The sequence below is a fragment of the Spermophilus citellus genome (assembly GCF_964194105.1).
Source record: "Spermophilus citellus genome assembly, chromosome: 13".
Classification (NCBI taxonomy): Eukaryota; Metazoa; Chordata; class Mammalia; order Rodentia; family Sciuridae; genus Spermophilus; species Spermophilus citellus.
In genome coordinates this window covers 101,769,032-101,782,773 of record NC_138193.1, presented here as the reverse complement: position 1 = coordinate 101,782,773, position 13,742 = coordinate 101,769,032, and the positions used below count along the sequence as shown (strand labels likewise).

General features: G+C 37.0%; 1 protein-coding gene across 2 annotated transcripts; it reads right to left on the bottom strand.

Moving 5' to 3' along the window:
* Positions 1-2,944: 2,944 nt before the first annotated feature.
* TTC32 (tetratricopeptide repeat domain 32) lies at positions 2,945-11,713 on the bottom strand. Of its 2 annotated transcripts, none has more exons than XM_081263854.1 (3): positions 10,925-11,713; positions 7,286-7,452; positions 2,945-3,524 (listed from the first exon to the last, which is right to left on the bottom strand). In XM_081263854.1, exons 1-3 carry the CDS (start codon positions 11,074-11,076, stop codon positions 3,475-3,477), a joined length of 369 nt encoding a protein of 122 aa, XP_081119980.1. In that variant the 5' UTR covers positions 11,077-11,713; the 3' UTR covers positions 2,945-3,474. The 2 variants fall into 2 exon arrangements, with proteins under 2 accessions (XP_081119980.1, XP_081119979.1); XM_081263853.1 differs by lacking the exon at positions 2,945-3,524 and adding an exon at positions 4,679-6,477 and having other exon boundaries at positions 10,925-11,712.
* Positions 11,714-13,742: the final 2,029 nt, after the last annotated feature.

Below are 13,742 nucleotides of genomic sequence, written 5' to 3'. Positions count from 1 at the left end.
TAACATCTCATCAGAGGTATCTGTGGCTTTCACATATCTTTATTTTTAAATCAATTCAATTAAAGCCATCACAGGTACCTGTTACAATGCTGTATTTTTTTAAAAGTCCCTGCTGAATTTGACCTCTTAGAGACTTTCTTCCTCTAAGTTAAACCAGAAGTGTAAGCTGTTCTAAGAAAAATGAAAACTTAACTACAAATTGGGTCCTTTCTCAGGGTCTTATCCACTTCATACCTATCAGCCAGTGATGAATCCGAAAACTCTAGACAGCAAGTACACAAGCAGATTCCAATTGAGTTGTTCCTTGAACCACTCCACACAGTTGAGGCTCTTCTGCCTGCCACACACAGTCCTAGGGGCTGAGGGTATAGGAGTGTATAAAGCAGACACAGACCCCTGCCCTACCTGACAGTGGGAAGAAAACAGGCAGACAAAATACACAAAATGTGGTATGGGTAGATGGAAAAAAAAATACAGGGACATGAGTATGATCGGGATTTGCAATTTTAAGCAGAGTGGTCAGAAGAGGGCCAGAATAAGGCCAAGGGGCAAGCAATGCATGGCAGGAACAGCAAGAGCAAAGTTTCTGGGCACTAGCCTGAGATCTACCCCTCATTCTGGTGACTGTGTTGAAATATACTTTTCAGATGAAAGCAAAGCAGGAGACTTGTAAGACACAGAGTCATATCCTGGGATGAGGAGATGGAAGTTGCTGGAATCTGGGTCTGCTACTGGTACAATGAAATTGAAGTCAGGCCTGAAGATCTGGTGCAGTAGAGATGCCGTCAGCTACAGGCGCAAGACTGAAAGCTAGGTTTGGGATAAGGTGAGTTTTTGCCACATCAACTCTACTTTAAAAGAGCTCTATCATTAAGTGGAAATAGGTTCAAAACAATAGACTGCCAAAAGAAGATATTCAGCGGTATTCTTGGTAGTCAAAATTGCCTAGAAAAAACAGTCACTAAGGTATCGAACAGAACTAAAAGTAATTTTTAAAGAAGTAACTGGCAGGAATCGGAAAAGGAGCTTTTAATCCATGGCTTCCCACTGTGTTGGTTAAAAGTGATTACTTCTGGAGGGGAATGTGGGGCAGGGTCTTAATTCTTCATTTACACCTCCTTGACTGTTTTAATTGTCATTTCCATATCCATAAATATACTTTATGACAAAAAATTGGCAATCATTTTTAAAGTGGTTTTTAAAATTATAGGCCTAAGAAAAATGAAGTCGATTTCTATGTCCTCATGGGGAATAATGGCCAAGATAAATTATTTAAGTTACCGAATAATGGTACATACAACATAATCCTTTGCATGTGTGTGCATACATGTGTCCATATATATGTACAAAGAAAAAGGCCTGGAAGGGCAGATATGAACCATGGTGACCCAAGGGAGTCAGAAAGGGAATAATGGGAGAACTTTCACTTTTTACATTATATTCCGCAGCTTTTGCTACTTCTTAAAGGAGTACTTTCACATGTGTTTTAATTTAAGATAAAGGTCTTCCCTGTATTTTGCTTTACCCAGAACTCAATTAAATCTCCACACAATCCAAACAGGGTTGAATATTTTAAAGAAACAGGCAACACGAAAATAGAAACTTTCAGTCCCCCTTTTCTTTTATACCTGATAAAATAATGAGTACATAATAATAAGCTCTCCTTACGGTGTTTATTTCTTTCAATAGCAGTGCTAAAACTTTGAAAAGTTAGGCATGGCTCCTAAAAGAACACGGAATGAAAATATGATAAATGTTTAACTCATTAATGAAAGAACCACCCAGGTGATAAGACAGCATTTGAAAAGCTAAGTATTTATGGGCAATGAAGAACTGGGAATAAAGTTGCCAGGTTAGATGCAAAACTGGTTAGCATTCTTTAGGGCAACAAAACCATAGCTTTTAGGGTTATCTTTTCTACCAGACAGTTCATTTGCATCTCCTCTGAACAAAAATTGACAAGTTACATGTAACCTCAGAGTCTGGCCCCCAGTCAAGAGTAGAATTAAACAGTCCTCAGATGGGTCTGTTAGACAGCTCAGTATGATGTTGAAAGAACATGCAATTCCTCCTTTTGCATTTTTTCTAAGTGTTGGATGCTGTTTCTTAACATAAGATACAAATTTACATACGGGCAGCCACAGTTTTAAAGTTTCCAAATGGAGTTTGCTCATAATATTAATCTGCTTTTCACCATCCTTTATGTCTGTTTTCAATCAGAAAGAAAAATGACCAACAAGCAATTCTAGCATTGCAATAATGTTGCATTATAAAATTGAAATATATTTAACATCATTTGGATACTTACCTTGATAAGTATTAAAACATTTTATGAGCAATTTAAATTTTTTATCAGGACCCAAAAAGTCTATATATCTGCTTTGAGTTGATGCCTGCCCAGCAACAACAACAAAAATATCAAATTGGTACAAACTGCAGTTTCAGATATTTGTAAGGATTTGGGGCAGACTCTGAGCAAGTTACTGAATTTCTTAGTTGCAGCTTCCTCCCCTGTGAAAAAAGACATTCTTCTCTGCCCTGCTACACGTATGACTGTATGCTGATCCACAGTACTATACCATGGTTATGTACATATTCACAGCCCATAATTTCTGCTTTTTTACTTCCTTACAGGGTTTTTAAATTGTCTTTTACTACATGGATTATTGTTTTTACCTATGAACTGTTTTTTAACCTGACAGTTTTTCCAAAAACTGTATTTATCATCTTCCTTTCCTTTTCAGAAAGAGTAAAATGTGGTCTTTTGAAGTTTCCTAACATTATATATGAAATGCAACAAGTCTCTCAGTCTCCCTTCAACCCCCGACCAAGTGCCATTTGTGATTGAAATCCCCTTCCCCTAATTTACTGTCACATTTTTGAGAAATATAGGAAATGTTAAAATCTGAATTTATGTAGAAGCAGTTAAAATTACACACTTAGCTCACATAGCAACAGCACAGTCTACTTTTTACTAGGCACTTGAAAAGTTAGAACACATGTATGTCAACAATCAGTTTTTTAAAAATAACAGTCTATTAGCCCAAACACCCTAAATAAATTCAACACCACAGCTGCAGGCAGAGACATACCTACTAATTTTCTTAACACAGCTTCTAGCCAAAGACTATCACATGAAGCAAATTAGTATCATGCTGCATATTTGGACAAAACCAGAAATGGCATCTTTCATCTGTTTTGAGCATGTGCTATTATGTTTCTGAAGCACACCCATGCTTGGTCTTTAATTTGCCTAAGGGTGCTTTTCTGTGTTATAACACTATTAAGTACAGTTTGCATGCAGAAAGAGCACGAAACCCAAAAAGCTTGAAAAAAAAATGGTGCAGAAACTGAACACACTTTAAAACCATCTAACTGTACATTTCAAATAGATGAATTCTATCTCAAAAAGGCTTTTTTTAATGCATTAAAAAAAGTAAACATTCATGTTATAACAGTTTGTGTGAAAATTGCTCACTTTCCAATGGTTACACTTGTTTTCATTGTTGAAACAATTTGTTTTCCTGTGAAAAGTGAGTATTATGGAATAAAATGGAATTCATAATTTTTCCAATTAAAAGTAATACAAATATTTTTGATTTAATGGCTTTTCAGTTAGAAAAAGCATTTTCAGGGACAAATGGAAGTTGTTAAGCAAGAGATAGGTTTAATTATTTGAAACTTCTCGTTAAATTTTTAAGGGGACTAGACTCAGCAGAGATGGGCTGTTGAGGCCAGAATATATACTGAACTGATTTGCCCTGAGTGGTGAGGATAATTATATTATGCCCACTGAGAAAGACTTATGACCTACAAAATGGCAGAGGGCCAAGCCTATGTTTAGGATAGAGAAGCTAGTAAAAGACACAAACCCAACATAGATTCAGAAAAGAATAATCTGATGATGACTAAAAGCTGACTTGGAAATTTAAGCTTGCTTTCACCAGCTGTACCATAGTTTGCTATTGTAAAATCAGTCCAGGGTTTTGTTCAGTTCCAGACTTCCGAAAAAGACAAATAGCTTCACGCTTCTCAATTAGTGCTAAGAATAACTTTGTAATCTCAAAAGTAACATAAGTCCATTTATTCTATTTTACTGTACTTTGAGAAAGACAATTCTTATAACAAACTATAATTCTCTTCTACTTTGTTTTTGTAGAGGGAAAAAATGGAACAATTCAATTTAGGCACTTTTCTAGTAAGAAAATGAAAAGAACTGAACAAATTCTGAAGTATGGGAACAATAATGAACATAAGAGTATCTTTAAGGTAAATATCAAAGGTATTATTTAGGCAACCAGAAACTTAGAACCCAAATGTATAATGCCTCATTTTGAAGACCATAAATGAGATAAATGTATTATTCCCTTGTTATTTCCAGTTACGAGAAAAAAAATAAGTCCATCCATTCTCAATAAGGTAGTGCTGATTCTGAACTTCACTGATATTTTTCCTTTAAAAGGATGAAGAAACTTTGAATAATAAAATCCAGACAACCAAATGAAATTTTTTAAACAATTTTTCTTTTTCATATTATATCTGATCTGAGGCAAGAGTAAAGTAAAGAGAATATAAGCCAAGAAAAAAAAAATACAGTTATATAAGTAGCATTTAAGTATTTGATTCTCTTGAACGGAATAGCTTTAAGCTCTCCCAAGGTCTAGAGACTTTGCTTTAAAAAAAAAAAAAAAAAAGTTTTCTTAAAAGGGATTTTTCTGTCTTCATGCAACTTTATAAGTTCTTTTAAAGACATTTCCAACAAACTAAAAGATAAATCATATTGGAAAATGTGACTAATTCCAGAATATAGACCTTATTTCTGGCCATCTAACTTAATTTCCTCTTCATAGTCATTCACCTGCAGCCCAAATTCTCCATGTGTCATGCCAGATATTATTTATGAACTACAAACAAGGCAATTAGTTTGTCTGCTTCGTGAGATCTCTTTTACTTAAAAATTAAGAAAATTATTAAGGCTGATGATGGTTATTGCATCTCAAAAGGCCACTGAAGCTTGGCTGCGCCTTCCTCTGGAGACAATAGGCAAACACCCTTTCCTTTCTCCCCAGGAGGGTAATTTCCATTCCAGAACAGCTTTCCTGCAGCAGCAATCAACTAGTTTGGTAGATCTCAAGATGAGGGTCTGTATCTTTGAAAGCCAAACCACAACAATAAAAATATTCCACTATAGATGGGACGTGCTGGCTTTGGCTTGTTTTCCCTTCAAGCTTGTCCCAGTTCTTGAGTCTCATCAGAGCCCAATCTCTTGTTGGCAGCACATGATAAAATGGAACTTTCAAAGCTTTACATTTACCATGTGTTTCTGTCAAATCCTTACCTCTCTATCCACTCCACCCCACCTGCAAAATCATTAATTTGAACAGTGCTGCTTATATAGTAAGTATTCAGTAAAAGTTGATGACAATAATTATGGTCATTATCCAGAGACAGAAAAGTATGTGCAATATTTAAAATTCTAATGTCTTATCAATGATTTCTAGAGAAAACTAAGTATAAGTTGAGTTCTTTCAAACTGCTCTCCTGCAGGACATATCTTTATTTTTAAGCCCAAAATGTCTGTGTATCCTGGTCACATAAAACAGCTTTACTCTCCAAGCAAGTGGAATGGGGAAAAAATGAGCAGGGGATGAATGATTCTAGATTAAAAGAAATCAGAGACATAACACAATGCAATGAAACCTGATTGGTTATAGACTCCGAAATAAAAATCTACACATTTTGGGAATAATTTGGTAAATCTAATTTGGACTGGATATGGAGGGCTTTGTGACACTTTAATTCATATTAGGTATTATAATAATATTGTTGTTATAACAAGGATGCTTTTTATTCTTGGAAGGGACAGGCTGAAACACTTAGGGGTGAAGTATTGTGATGTTTATCTTATTATGAAGTGGTTCAGAAAAATGTATTAATTTTAGACATAGAGGAGAAACAAATGTGGCACAGTGTTAACAACTAATGAATCCAAGTGAAGAGCTTATAGGTGTTGACTGTATTATACTTACAACTGTTCTATAGATGAAAAATTTTTAATTATAAGTTGGGAATTTAAAAATTAAAATGTTCCACTGAAGAAAATACCATACATTTCTTTAAATATTTTACTATAATTATATGCAATTATACATTAATATTACTTATTTACATTCAACAGTTTCTCAACCTGAAATTAACAACTTTAAATACATGAACTCTCAGTACCAATGCATGAATCTTTTTATCTTAAATATAAATCAAAGTAGCTATTCTAAATTAGAGCCCCAAGACGCAGATGTAAAGATCATGAATTAACATTTCAACTGAGTTAAAAATTTCAATAATTTTTTTCAGTATTTCTTCTTTGTTTTTCTTCTTTGTCTAAAATAGTCTGTTTTAAGCTCAAAATAGCATCTTGAAATCCAGGATTTAAGTCTAGTACTTTCTTGAAATCTTTCAAAGCATCATCGAAATATCCTGTACCAGAACCCAAAAAATAAAAGAGAAAAAAAGCTGAGTATTTGTGAATGTTATTCATAGCAAAATCTGGACATACAACTTTTATGTTTATGACTTTTGACTACTTGTAGTATACCAAGTTTTTACTCTTAATATAGGGGTGTGTAAATTAATTTTGTGTGTTCTTATGGAATAATTACACCTAAAATTAACTGTGGAGGGCTGGGGGTAGAGTGCAAGGCCCTGGGTTTGATCCCCGTATAGCAGGAAAAAAAAAAAAAAATGAAGTTGGCTGTGTTTTATTTATAAGATTTAATAGATTAAGGTTAAGTAGCATAAGTCCTAAAATTTTAACAAAATTATACAACTGCAGTAAAATTGAGAAATAGAAAATTAGTTTTAGTTTTAACTTTAAATGAGAAACAGGATCCACAATCCCTTTAATAAAGGGATCTGAAACTTCTTTACTTTCTATTGTCTCAAGGGTCTTCAGAGATCTTAACTCAGAAAAGTGTCAAAAGTGACCATCTCCATCACCCTCATTATGCAGTTGGGAATGCAGAGGCACAAAGTAATGGGGTGCCCCCCACTCCTGCACCCAGGTCCAATTCCCACCCCAGTGCTCTGCTGTGATCTATAATGGCCATCAAAAGCCTAAAATAAACTCAGGTACTCTTCTTCCTTCCATGCTCTAAACCTAAAGTTTGTGTTACCTTTAAAACTTGATGACTGCTACATTTGTTTCACAACATTTAATAGCTCTGAAATAACAATACAATCAATGAAGGAAAGCAAAAATAAAGAGATAAATTTAAAATTTTCTTACCCAGCCTATACAGTATCAACCCTCTGTTGTAATATGGAACTTCAAAATTGGGTTGAACTTCTATGGCAGATGTGTAGTCATCCATGGCTTCAAAAAAATCAACCCTCAAGTACTTGATTTGCCCTCTGTTGTTATACGCAGTAGCCAAATCCTCAGGGATGCATTTGCTTTAAACAAAAAGTTCACATTAAAAACACAGTATTACCAAATTCCTCTCATTTCTATTTTCATATTCTTTTAGGCATTGTCAAACTTCATAACCTATAACATGCATTGTCTATCTACACTGAGAAATCATGCAAGTAAATAAATGAATTTTTGTCTAATCCCGTTACTTTTGTAGGGCTACAGAACTAAGATGTCAAACTGAAAAGCACATGAATTTTATAGGGTGCTCAACACTCCTATTCACTGCCAACATGTTTTGCTGAATATAATATTAAAATGACTTCATTTTCTAAGCACACACCAGCAGGGCAAAAAAGACAGATCAAATCATGTTGAGCAAGAAGGGAAAGGCAGCCCAAAGTTCAAGTTTGCTACGGATGGATCACAAAGTGAACCACCAAATTTACTTTCAAAATTTGAAGTGACCTTAAAACAATGGGACTTAAAATCATTTTCCACCAAAGATATAAATACTAGTTAACCCTAGATGAAAATTCAATACATTGATTCCAGAGAGTGATCTCCAGCCTTAGCTGAAGAACACCAGGCTGGCTCCTAAAGGGAGGATAGATTCCAGTTAACTTGGGAGTTCTGTGTACAGAATCAGTTCTGCCGGTGATAGGCTCCAGAGACTGCCCCAAGAGCTTGAAGTGAACAGACTTTCCTAAGGGGACTGGACAACCTGCAGTTCCAAGAAGCCACCAGTTCAACAGGTCTCAGTCCCCTCCCTATTATTTGAAACTCTCTCTGTATTGGACAACTATCTGCACAGAGAATATTAGGGATTCTTCTCTGAGTCAGAGATGATTCTGTTTCTTTTCTTTTTTTCAAAAGTGACTCTCAAATTCAAACCAAACAGGAGCTGCAGATTAAACTTATCTGTCATTTCTTCATTATACCCCATAGTGCAAAGTGTAGTCCTTAGAAAATATCTGTGACATTGGTCAGCTACTTAACATATCAATTCTTTATCTTACATAAGCACTGTAACCACTGGTCAGCTGAGGTACTCAGTCTAAGTTTGCTAAAAATGGAGAGGAACTGCCACAATTTTAGAAAATCTCTGTTTTGTAAGCCCTTACAGATTGATACAAGACTACTTCTAGATGCCACTAACACCACTGTTAAAAGTTGGAGAACCAGAGGGTACAGGCCCTACATCTGTCTGTTAGGACACTAGTCGAACTGCTACCCAGTAGTTTGAAGAAAAAAAAGAAGTGTCAGGCCTTCAGTAAGGTTTTAGTTATAAATTTGAAGGTTCAGAGTTTTGTTATAAATTCTTATATTCAAAGGATCACACAGAATGTTCCATTTAGTTAGATCTCATTACAACAAATTCTAAAAGCCTACTTTTTCATGCAGAAGTTTTACTTCCAATTTTAAAGAAATGGGATAACAGTTGACACTGAAATTTTTTTTACGTTAGGATTTCTGTGAAGATAGTATTTCTTGTCATGAAATTTAACCAAGTTACCTAATCCAAATGTAGATTTTTAGCATTTGCTAGCTTTGGCAAAGACAAAGTACTTGAAAATTAGATTACAGCTATGATTGTACCTTTGGATATTAAAAAGAAAATGTGATAAAGCATTCAGAGTAAAAGGCATTTAAAGATTGCAAATGGGGGCTGTGGTTGTGGCTCAGCGGTAGAGAGCTCACCTACCATGTGCAAGGTCCTGGGTTTGATCCTCAGCACCACATAAAAATAAAATAAATATATTTTTTTAAAAAAAAGATTGCAAACGGTGTTTCAAAACAACTCAGGGCCCCAATATTTTAAAAACAAGTTTAAACTCTGAAGGATATAGTTAGAGGGGAAAGTTAACAGAATTTAATTTCAATTCATGACTTCCTAGAGGAATTTTAGAGCTGTTAGGAAAGTGGAGGCTTATTTTACAGATGAGAAACTGAGGCTGAGAAAGGTGCAGTCCTGCAGCAAAGCCAAGATGAGAATACACACATGATAAAGTCCCTTCAAATAAGCCACGGCAAATTTTCTTTCCTGTGTTGGTAAAGGACCAAAATTACATTTGCTATGGACACTTGGGTTCTGGGCTGAGACATGCAATGGAGGAAGTCTAGATGGCATCCACATAATCTACTGCTGAATATATTTTCAAACCTACTAGACAGGTCTATTCTCAGAGATCAAAACAAGGATAGAAAACTAAGTTTCCTATGTTTACCTTTTTTTTTTTCCAAGGGGGGCAATGTAAGGCAGAGAAGGTGGCATCATCTCACTGTCCATTCAGAAACTTTATTAACTATAATTCCAATGTATTCTTGAGAGAACAATTTAACTTTCTAGTTTAATTCTATATGAGTTTAACATGGTAAAAATCAAGTCTTCGGTTTTTTTATTAAACTTCAAAAAACTACGGGCATCTGAACAAGAAAAATCAAATCCTCCAGGGGAGAGGAGGAGGATGGTGCAGATCTCTCTCAATTGTCAAGGAAATCCAACCAGCCCCTTTCTGTTCTTTCCTCACCTTGGTCCACTCTACACCATCAACAAGTACGACAAAGGCAAAACTTGAAGCAACAACAAATGCTACACATCCAAGCATAAACCCCAAAGATGCTCTGGACAAGTGGATGTGGGCAGGTGAGGCCGCTAAAATCACAAAAAAGAAAACAACCAGACTTTACATACTTCCTAGCAGAACCACACACATCTGCTTATAAAATGTTCTTGCCATAATGTTCAATTAAACGTCAAGATTTTACTACCAATTCACAGATGACCACATTAAATGACATCAGAGGGATGCATTCAACAGATCCAAAATATGGAAACTCTCAGGACACAAGATTCAGTTTTCTCAACAAATAAACTGCTGGGGGGGTGGGGGGGAGGAGGAGGAGGAGGAGGAGGAGGAGAAAAAAAAACACGGAGGGGGGCATTAAAGATTTGGAGTCCAGATATGCAACCTAACTAGAATCAATGGCTAATAACACACCAGGCAGTAACAGTGAAGTACTTTAATGGCCAATCAGGAAAGTCCCAACACTGACCGGTTATTTGGTATCAAGGATATCATGGTTACGTTTTAGGAATCCTTAATGTGAGGAAATGCCTTCCTAAACACCCATGAACCGCGTGTCTGTGTTAACTGACAACGTTTAAGCGAGGCTGCGGCTGCGGCACGGTGCTCCGACCAGCCACCTCCCCCTGGGTCTTGGACGACAGCCCGCTGCGCTCCACGCCTCGGGCTCTGGGAGAGACCGGGCGGCCAGACCAGGGGTGGGGGGCGGAGGAGGAGGCAGAGGCTGCGCTCGCGCGCGCTCCCGCGGCGGCTTCTCGAGGCGGGCTCCTGCCTCGGGTTCTCCCGGCCATGTCCTAAGCCTCGTCTCGGTCTTTCCGAAACACAAGCGGCCCCGGAACTCCGGTGAAGTAACGCGAGGACTAGACGATCCCAGCCACGCACCCTTAAGCCGAGACGCTGTCGCCCCACCTCTCGCGATAGTTACCTCCCCGGATGCGGGCCGTTGGGGGCTGCACAAGCGCCTTGGCGAATATAAGCGGAGTACAGCGCCTCGGCCTCCGCGTACTCGCCCTTGTCAAAATGAGCCTGGGCGAGTGCTAGGGTAGCATGGCTTCCTTGCCCTTGGTGTCCTTCCATAGCGGTCGAAGGCCTGGCTCTCGGAGGGGAATAGGGATTTACTTCTGAGGGATTAGAGGCGGCGCCACAGAGCTCCCACTGCACCCCGGAATATAGTTTACCAACAGAACCTCGGCGTTACGGGGAGGAAGTTTGAGTCTTGTGAGGACCCTTCTTCTCGCGAGATAATTGGTCCGCTAACGGAACGCGCGGGAATTCAAGGGAAGCTTGAACAGGTTTTAATGAAGTGTTTGCCTTGTTATGGTTGGTTCCACCTGTCTCCCTTCCTGGAAAAATCAATAAGTCGTCCCAAAGGATTTCTAAATCCACGTCTGACGTCGCGAGGCACGTGCCCTCAGTCACGGTGCACTAAAGCCCATTGTGCTGGAAACGGAAACTGGAAGCCTGCGGTGGTTCTATGAGTGGCTCTTTGTTTTGCAGCTGGCTTCCGGTGCGGCGCCCCGCTTCGCAGAACCGGAGTTTGGGGTGTTAAGTAGACAGTGGTTACCCCGAGACATTTGGGTTGGAATCCTCTAGGCTTCGTGTCCCACGGCTCTGAGCCCGAATTCAAACCATACCCAAGGTTAACTCCAACAACGGAGATGGCGAACTTTTCCACCTTAACTTGTGTAGGGAAGGCTTAATTAAATCGCATACTGTATCCAGAGTTTGCAGTCTTCGATATTTTGTTGTTTGTTTTAATGGCTTTTAACATATGCAAAAAGATAATATCATTTAAATGTATGCTATTGGGAGAATGAGTTAACCATTTGAGGAAAAATACTTTTAATCATTTAAGTTACCAGTTCACAATACTCTTATTCCAGGTGAGTTAGAAACTTAAAATATTTTTTAAAGTCTCCAAAAATAAAAAAGTAGGATGAAAGATAATTATCTCAAATATAAACAGGTCTTTATACATTAAAAAAAAAAAAAAAGGAATGCTATGGTTTTGTGTCCACCAAAGTTTGTGTGTTGGAAGTTGAATCTCCAGTGCAACAGTGTCTGGAGGTAGATCTAATAGCAGTTATCAAGAGGGCTCCACCCTCATGAATAGATTAATGCCAGTTATTTAAAGGGCGTGAAATTGAAGCAATTTCTCTTGTTCTCTTGCCATGCTATGCCTTCTGCAATATTATGATGAAGCAAGAAGGCCTTAACCAGTTAAAGTCTCATGACATTGGACCAGGCTCCAGAACTGTAAACCAAATAAATTCCTTTTCTTTACAAAATTACCTAGACTGTGGTATCATTACCGCAACACAAAACTGAAGAAGACAAGAAAGAAAAAGTTACAAAGAATCTGGTATAATTAACTATAAAAATTAGGCAGAGAGAAAAGAAATTTTCAACTTACAAAAAATTATCATCTTTAACATATACAGAACTTAATGCTCAAAAATCACTTCTTGGGCATCTACAATGTGGCAGATTAAAAACTGGGAATAGTGAACAAGATGAAGTCCCCTGCCCCCACTGAGCTTACAGCCTAGCAAAAAGACACAATTTTAAAATCAGTTATTTAATGACTTGGAAAAAAAAAAACAGTATAGGGGATAGGGAAGAGGTGATTTCTGTTTTATAAAAGTTGGGTGAAGACTTCATAGAAAAGGTTACTGAGTACAGACCTAAAGCAAGTGAAGGAGAAAGCCAAACTGAAATGGGTGAGGAAACCAAATATGAAAGCCATGAAGTAGAAGATTTGCTCAAGGAGTAACAAGAATATTCATGTATCTCAACATCCAGTGATCTGAGAGGAAGAATAGCAAGATGTGTACAAGATAGAACAGAAATAAACTAGTAGGAAACCAAATATTGGTTCTTTGAAAAGATCAACAAAAATTAATAAGCCTTTAGCTAGTATAAGTAAAAAAAATTACATCAGAAGTGAAAGTGAGGACATTACTTTTAATTCTACAGAAATAAAAAGGATTATAAGAGCACTATGAAGAACTATATGCCAAAAAAATTGATAACTAGATGGAATTGGCAGACTCCTACAAACAGAATACCAACCAAGATTGAATCCTGAAGAAATAGACATAACTAGTAAAATTGGATAATTTAAAAAAAAAACTCATACTGATGAATTTACCAGTTGAGGCAGTTCTTCTTAAATTCTTTCTAAAAATAAAACAGGAGGGAATACTTGTTAACTTTATAAAGCTATCTGTTCTCATATTAAAGCCAGACTAATATCACTTATAACACTGATGGGGAAAAAAAACAACAACAAAAGACTAGCAAATCAAATTCAACAGCACAATAAAAAGAATTATATACCATGACCAAGAAGGAATTATTCCTGGAATGCAAGGCTGATTCAATACATGAAAATCAATCACCATAATACACCACAATAACAGAATAAGGAGAAAAATTACATGATCATCTCAGTTCATACAGAAGAGGCATTAGACAAAATTAAAAACTCATGATAAAAACAAGGTGGAAATAGAAGGAATCTACCTCAACATAGTAAAAGCCTATATGAAAAACCTGCAGTAAACATTAGATCATCAGGTTCAACAGTGACTGAAAGATTTTTCTCTAAAACCAGGAACAAGGCAACGATGCTCACTTCCATCACTTCTCAATGTAGCAATGAAGATCTAGCCAAAGCAATTTAAAAAGTAAAGTGAAAAGAAAGAAGAGTATCCCTGTTCACACACACACATGCATACACA

Bases quoted from the DNA above. Each gene is read 5' to 3' on its own strand.
- TTC32 (XM_081263853.1), bottom strand. From the start codon at position 11,076: ATGGAAGGACACCAAGGGCAAGGAAGCCATGCTACCCTAGCACTCGCC. The intron at 7,453-10,924 runs GTAACTATCGCG...TTTTGTTTAAAG, and splicing joins AACGGCCCGCATCCGGGGAG to CAAATGCATCCCTGAGGATT. The intron at 6,478-7,285 runs GTAAGAAAATTT...GTTCTGGTACAG, and splicing joins GTTGATACTGTATAGGCTGG to GATATTTCGATGATGCTTTG.